Consider the following 7,915-nt stretch of genomic DNA (forward strand, 5'->3'; position numbering starts at 1 on the left):
GTTTGTGAACATTTACTTTGCTAAATTGTTAAGCTGGCAAAACTCTAAGGTTCTATATCCCCCCTCCCCCCCCCCAAATGACAATCAGATTGGTGGGCTAACGGAAACTTGAACTGAGACAAGCTTTAGAACCATTTATTTTTATTGTTTACACTGTCTGTTAAACCAACCATTTTGATTTGTTTGCCAATAACATACAATAGATGAATGATTTGTAACACTTAATGGAAGAACAAAACAGAGAAGATGAGATATATAATATATACGGTAATGGGTCGTGGTATGTAGAGAAGACTACTGACATCCCTCCAGCAGAATATTCTCAGTGAAGTCCTCCAGCATGCCCAAAAATCGATTACACTGCAAACTGGTGCAGGAAACATCCGGCCACCATTCTATCCAGGAATTGGAGTCCAGCGGATACTCATAACTGCAACACAGCAGATGGGAAAACCTGTACTGTATATCAGAGCTTTATATAGCAGAATAAACCATCCTTCTAAGTGCTGGACACACAAATTAGGAAGATAATTTACAATTCTGAAACTCTTTAGAAAAATCTGTAGTGCATAAAGGACCCTTGGAGTAGCTCCAAACCAGCATTACCATTAGCAAAATTCAGTGACCACATAGGATGTCACCCGCTGCACCCACCCCATCCTGCATCAGAACTAAGACCAATGGTGTCTACATCCAGAGCTCATGTGCCGAGCTCATGATCCTCTATGGCTGACTCAGTGCAAGTGCCACTATTTAGAGGTGGTTGGAACCTGTCTTCATGTCAGGTCTGTATGTCTTCTACAGTTTGTTAGAGCAGGGAAGGGGGCTTTGAGGGTAAATATGACAGGCAGAGCTCAGCAACAAAGATATAAAAATCCAACAGGTGAATCCTGTGAATGAAATATCACTGACCCCTAATCAAATCAATTTCATTTAAAGCTCTTGTGTGACTCCGCTCTGAAAGAAGTATACCATGCAGCAGGCGTTTAAACAGACAGTACTGATGGACTGCCAAAATACACAACACTAGGGGGAGTTGACATCTGCATGTGACTGCTGAGAAGCTGGAGCGGAGCAGGTCTTTAAGCATGCTTCAGTTGTTGTGGCAAAGAACCAAGTACATCATGAGAGATTACCACTTACTGGAATTCTCGCTCTTGCCGAATCTGGATCCCATCTTTCCCCATGATCAGGTACTGCTGCCCGTTCTCCATATCAAAGCTGCTGCATGTATTCTTCTTGATGAAGCGAATCTGTTTGTTCACTTTGACCAGTGCAGTACCTTGAGGTGAGAAAATAAATGGCAGCGTAAGTGCATAGAACACCTGAGAAAAACATATGCTGTGGTGATCGACATAGCAGGAAATGGTATGAGGACAGCAATGCTGTAAGCTATTATCTGCCACAAGTGAGAGTAAAGACAGAGGATGGACTGAGGTTGCATGGTATTGTGTAAAGCTTCTTTGTGACTAATTATATACACCGATACTATCAATGAGCCACTTTGGAAGCTTAATGCATCAATCCCCTGATCATAGGATTATTCTACTTTACTCTAGTTTTACTTTACAGCAAACAGAAAACAATCCCATTCTATGTAGTTTGGGTAAAATGACATGTCAACTAAAGACTGAGCCTGAGTGTCAGCCTGCAACCCTTTGACAGAGGATCAAGTGGTTAACAAACCTTTTATATAGGCATTTTAGCATGCAAGGTGATAGAAGCCCACCTAATCTTAAATGAAAAAAAAAAAAAAGCTCCGACCAGCACTAGCGCATTCCTATTTGCCAGGGTTTCTTACCCTTCCTCCTCCAGTCGGCTGCAGCATGGCTTGCTTTGCAGTATGTTTTGCACTGTTCTTCCTCTTTTGCACCCTCTTATGCCCAAACCAGTAAACATAATCATTTCTGCAGCTACTGGCAAAGTCCTGTCTCAGAGTGATGATGCAAATACTATTTAACCTTCAGCTTGTCCATTCAGTCGCCGCCCTTGCCTGTGTTCAGATCTACTGAGTGCTCAGCTGTTGTTCCTGTTCTCCATGTATGGCTCTGGCTGATTGATCTCCTGGTTTCTGACTTCGGCTATTGTTTCCGTTTATTTTGTTCTCAGATTTCCCTGACCTGGTTTGGCTGACTACCCGCTGGACTTCCTCCATTGTTGTTTGCCATTTTTGTTTATAGTTTTTCACAATAATCGCCATTTATTTGTAACCTGAACTTAAGTTTCTGTCTCGTTTCTTAGTTCCCTAACACTATTGCCCACTTGGGCTACAAAACAATGGCCGCCTTGTGGGTAAGTCCTTCTAAGTGTGGTGAGTAAACAGTGTATGTGGCAGCTGGTATGCAGACTTGGCAAAATCCAAATTCACCATCACTAGGGAAGAAGCTTCAATGAAGTCATCAGCATAGGATAAAGACTATTTTGGGAGCAGCACCTGAACAATGCATTAAAAGAGAAGTTTGGGGAGAGTAAAATACACGTTGGCTCTATTGATCGAGGTTTGAGCAATCACATACCATTGATCACTCAATTCCCTATCTTCACCCTGCAGATAGCGGTGACTGTTGGTTATCACTCCCCACAGGGATACCCTCTTCCCCTCTCCATTCCTCCAGCACTGACTGGAGGAACAGAAGGGAGAGGGGGCGGGCACAGCTGGCTCTGCCTCTAGAGAAGGAGAGCCAGCGGTCAATCAGGCAGCGTGGTGGATCCCGACAATTTTGTCGGGATTTGTCCCGACTTCAGCATGGCTTTGCGCTGTCAGCATATAGCGGGCAATAGCAATAGTTTTGGTCACAGTAGGACATTAGTATATATGTCTTCCTGTTACCCAAAAGAGAACTATGGAAAAAAAAGGTTGGGTCATAGTTATCTTTTAAGCTTGATAGCGGCTGAATTGAGAAGGTCTGACCAAACCTGAATTCAGCCAAAACTCAGGAGAAAATGTTTGATTTCCATAAAATGAATTCAATTTAAGTATCTTTTTTGCTTCCTAACCCCATTTTTAGCCCCCATGTTCTCACCTTTGTTAAATATATCCAAGATTTTTGCTGTGTATTTCAGAAAATCTCCATCTTCATCCAGCTGGACAATCTGCACTTTATATGCTGCATGAAAATTAGATAAAAAAATACAACATTCTAATTAAAACAAGATTAGCAGTGTGAATTTGTCATTTATTAATCTGATGTGCAAAAAGGAAAACTGACCTAAGATGAATAAATATCAAATCGTTTTCTGGAAAATCATGCCAAAGAATACCTATACCAACCAACCTGGTCAGACAATGTCAGTAGACACCCCACACACTGCCCTAGTCTAACAAGCTAGCCTGCCCGATTAATGTTTTCTCTGGTCTTTAAGTACAGTCCACCAGGCACCCAAAATGGTGAGAACTGTCTGTGGTTAAACAGCATTTCTACCACTTTACTCCCCTACATATCTGATGTGTGGATGTAAAGCTGCTTAAATCACCAACAAAATACTGCAATATACAGTACGTATGTATACCACCCAGCAGTCCTTCTCACCGTATGTGACATCACCCTTGCACGCCACATTCTTTCTTTGTTCTGCTGTGGTTGTCATGTCCAGTTTGCTTTTCAGTTTGGGACATTCACCTGCCGAGGACAGACAGGAAAAGGATTATGACTTCTGAAACAGAATGGGCTCTGTGCCTAATGTGTTCCTTTCAGCTGCTACATAAAGAATAAATTACCTTCTATACATTTACATGTGTCTCCCGTGCAAACCCTCACCAGATTGTCATCAGCGTATGGATTGTAGAAGGTGGTACATGCCTGATCTATTGCCACAAGAAACAGAGAGAGGCATTTGTGGAAATCAGATTATTCAATACAACAATTCACACACTAACAGTGATGTGGAAAAGGAAACGTTTCCTCCATCAGCCCTAAGAGGTCAGAAAGAATACTTAAATATGATTGGTTACTGCATTTAGGTTTGAATTACGTTGATTTAGGTTACTAAATTTAAACATGTTCACTTAGGAAGTAAGGAGATTAAGGGGGGATAGGATTCTGATGTACAAGATGTTGAATGGGGATAGCAACATCAGCAATAAACTTTTTACGGTAAACTCCAAAACAAAGACTAGAGGCCACCACCTAAAATTGGTGGAGAGGAGATTTCGGCACAAGGCGCGTAGGGTATTCTTCACAGTTAGAGCGGTTAGGGTCTGGAACGGTCTGCCGCAAGCAGTGATTTTAGCTGAGAGTCTGGCATCATTCAAAAAGCGTTTGGACGATTTCCTCAGAGACCGTAACATACAGGGGTACAGGTACACTTAGGAACAAGATCATGGATTCATACACGTGTAGAATCACATACATACACGCAATAGGTTCGACTTGATGGACCTGTGTCTTTATTCAACCTCAAATACTATGTAACTATGTGAATGCACTGCACATTGTGTTAGTGAACAAATGATCATCAAAAAGCAGCTTCAGTACAATCAGTTAGTGAAAAGCTTGTGTTTTCCAGGAGACATTCCGAAAAGATCTGGAAACCCACTCAGTCGATTTCAGTTCTGAGTCTATTGTTCCCTCTTAACGGTAGATTCAGCAAACTTTTGCTTTGATACCCAGAGTTGCTCTCTAAGCATTTTGCTTGACTCCCCTTACCTGGTGCTCGCAATTCGTAAACTTTAAAGATCCCGGGGCTTATCAAGGCCACTTTGAACATCTTCCTGACCAGCAGGGTGGCACAGATGTACTCATCAGATCCAATCTGTGTGAGAGAGAGCAGAGAGAACAGCAACATTTATTATGAGGAACATTGAGCTAAGCCAGCTCTATCTATAATAATGGTGTACCCAGTCAAAGTGGAGAACAACTTTTCCATCTTCGAGACTGTAATCCACCACATACTGGTCCACTCTGTTGATGAGCTGCAAACAGACAGAAAATATTAATGAAGAAAAGCACAGTAAAGATAAGAGAGAACCTGCTGAAGCCTTGAGTAACCAATCAAAAATCAGATTACTCTTCTAAAGATGAACAATTGCAATAAAAATGAATATATTGTTTTAAAATACAAAACTAAGATTTTAAAATAAATTTGCTTTTATTCCACTGAAATAACTAAATATAAACTGTTTAGACCTCTTTTCCTTGTAAATACAAATCCTCATGTACCTGCTCTCTGCCTCTCTCTGTACATGGTAAATTGTTCATTTTCTACTTCTTATAACTATCTGCATATGGTAATGCATTGTGAGCTGCCCTGCATGTCTTACTGTCTTTCAAAAATTGTTTATATTGCTAATTGTTGTCTAAAAATAATCACCTCATTCAAGTTTTTCTCATCAGCTATGAGGCCAGTAACTAGTGTAATCTCCATGACCACTTGTCCCGATTCCACATTTTCATTTTTCTTTGGCTTGTACCTGAAAAATAATTATACTGAACTCCATCAGCCTTTAAAAATGTGCCCATAAATGTGTGTGTAAATCATTATATAGCTGCTCCATCCATCTGGTTACCCACCCATGTATTCATGACACCATCCATTTATTCATCCAGTATATATCCCTCCATTCATTCATCCAACATTAATCCATCCATTCATAAACCACCCATCCATCCATAATGTATTCACCATCCATAACCCATCAATTCATATAGCCAATATTCCTTTATCCAACATAAACACATTCATCCATTATTCATCCATCTAGCCATCCACCATCTAACCATCACCCATTTATTCATTGGTGGCTCCCCCTCCACTCCCCATGTCCTCCATGGATGAGAATTTTTTTTTTTCCGGCGATGTGCACTCATTCACCACTCCAATCCACAACAAGGCAGCCTCATATCTTCCTGAGGAAGCTTATTTTAGAGAAACGCGCAGAAGGCTGGACCCACAACACATTAATGCACAACGACAGAAAGTTTACTACAATGAGATTTTATGCAGATACAATAATATTTACAACCAAAGATGTTTGGAATATTGTTTGACAATACAGATGCTAAATATGTGATCGTGGGGTCCAGAGAGGTCCAATGCCTTTTAAATAACATTGTATTGAGGGTGGTACTGCTGCTTCAATACCAGTTAGGCATATTTTTATGCTTTTATGGTGTTCTATAATCCAATTTCAATAAAGATATATTTGCATTAGAATGTGTTGTTTATGCCTAGAATGACACCTCAAAAAGCCTCATTCTTTCTTTTTGGTTTACCCAGTTATTCATTATGCCCCATCCATTCATTCAACATGAATCTAACCATTCATCAACCATCCATCTATCTTTAACAAATCTATCCCTCCATCCATCATCTAACCACTATCCATCCATTTATTCAACATGAACCCATGCATCCATTCATCTACAGTTGTCTCCTGTCATCAATCCATTCATGAATCCACTATTCATCAGCCATCCATTCACCTATCCAGCCATCTATCCACTATTTATCCTTCACCACTCAGTTATACATCATTCATCCTTTGTCTATCCATCCTTTATTTCATCCTTCCATCTGCCACTCATTTACGAATCAATCAATCATCCATCCATCCAAATATATGAATCTATTCCTCATCCATCCACTATGTATCCATCCATCCAACCATCATCCATCCATTCACCGATCATTATATATTCATCAACCATCCACCATATATCAACCATCCATCCATCATCCATCCATCACTCATCATCTAATACACGATTCATCATCCAGTCACCATCATTTATCCATCTTCCATCCATACATTCATATGTCACTCATCCATCTCTCCATCCACCCTGCCATTCATCCGCAAACCATCCATCTACCATTTTTCTATTCCCAATCATCCACCATCCATTATTTATCCATTCATCTACCATTTAGAGTTGTTGGTACAGCTAAAGAAGAGATTGTGAGATGAGTACGGTCAGTTTAGGAGGGGATTTACTCTTTGGATAGATGCCATCTCTGGCATGTGCATTACTGGATTCTGCAATCATCGGGTTTCTACCAGCCACCCCTGGACACACAATACATATCCACAGTATGGCGCATAATTAAGAGCACCATTTATGTAAGTAGTTGGTGATTTTTGTTACTGTTGAGCGTCTATGGGAACAGTGCAACTGCTGATCATTACTACCAATTAACTAAAGTTTATGGTGCATATATAGGCCAAAATATTTATGTTACCGGCATCACAATATTCATAAAATAAAAAAATGGTGGAGAAGAGCGATGGCACAGAACAGATTATAGTACCACATAATCTATTGTGTTAATGTTTGGATGTGTTACTAGTTGTAATATCTTACTTTGCACAGACTTCCAGGAACAGTGCCTGTGAGTTATCATCACTGAATATCGACTGGTCTTCTGCTAAACATGGTGGAAGTAGAAAAGGAAAACGTGAGTACAGGAAGCATTGACTGAGTGATCATTGCAAGAGAGTGATGAGCGAGAAAGTTCAAATAGCTGCTTTTATCTTTGCACTGGGCATTGTAGTCACTGGAACATATTTGGTTCAGCAGACAAGTGTCTTTTCTAAAACAATCTCTATGAACAATAAAGAACATTAGGCCATGTGCCCAGGAGACGAACTCCAGGGCAGAACATGTGAATTGTGAGGTGGTGGAGACAATTTACATTACCCCTGGGCTCTAGGAAGCACACAGAATGCCTATTGTAAAGACTTCAATCCTCTCATGTCATGGACAAAATAAAGGAAACCTTTGGTGATGAAATATAGAGGCTACCAATTGACCTCTCCTTTCAAAAAACAATTCCCTGGCTGATCCAATTCCCAGGGCTACATACAGATCATTTAATCCATTCATGTTAGTATAATTGTAAATGTATTGTCTGCACTGTATTAGCAGTATATACTCTATATAGAGTATATACTGCTAATACAGTGCAGACAATACAT

At 40.3% G+C, this 7,915-nt stretch overlaps 1 protein-coding gene across 1 annotated transcript in view; it reads right to left on the reverse strand.

Moving 5' to 3' along the window:
- Nucleotides 1-294: 294 nt before the first annotated feature.
- C5 (complement C5) overlaps nt 295-7,915 on the reverse strand; it is a 58,239-nt gene continuing 50,618 nt past the window's right edge. The window contains exons 41-49 of the mRNA XM_018564651.1: nt 7,302-7,365; nt 5,311-5,410; nt 4,838-4,912; nt 4,647-4,752; nt 3,719-3,805; nt 3,531-3,620; nt 3,024-3,107; nt 1,144-1,282; nt 295-430 (exon numbers count right to left, since the gene is read on the reverse strand). Of these exons, the coding sequence (XP_018420153.1) occupies nt 295-430; nt 1,144-1,282; nt 3,024-3,107; nt 3,531-3,620; nt 3,719-3,805; nt 4,647-4,752; nt 4,838-4,912; nt 5,311-5,410; nt 7,302-7,365 (881 nt within the window). The remainder of the gene's footprint in view (nt 431-1,143; nt 1,283-3,023; nt 3,108-3,530; nt 3,621-3,718; nt 3,806-4,646; nt 4,753-4,837; nt 4,913-5,310; nt 5,411-7,301; nt 7,366-7,915) is intronic.

Source organism: Nanorana parkeri, unplaced genomic scaffold, assembly GCF_000935625.1.
Source record: "Nanorana parkeri isolate BGI_ZX_2015 unplaced genomic scaffold, ASM93562v1 scaffold770, whole genome shotgun sequence".
Lineage (NCBI taxonomy): Eukaryota > Metazoa > Chordata > Amphibia > Anura > Dicroglossidae > Nanorana > Nanorana parkeri.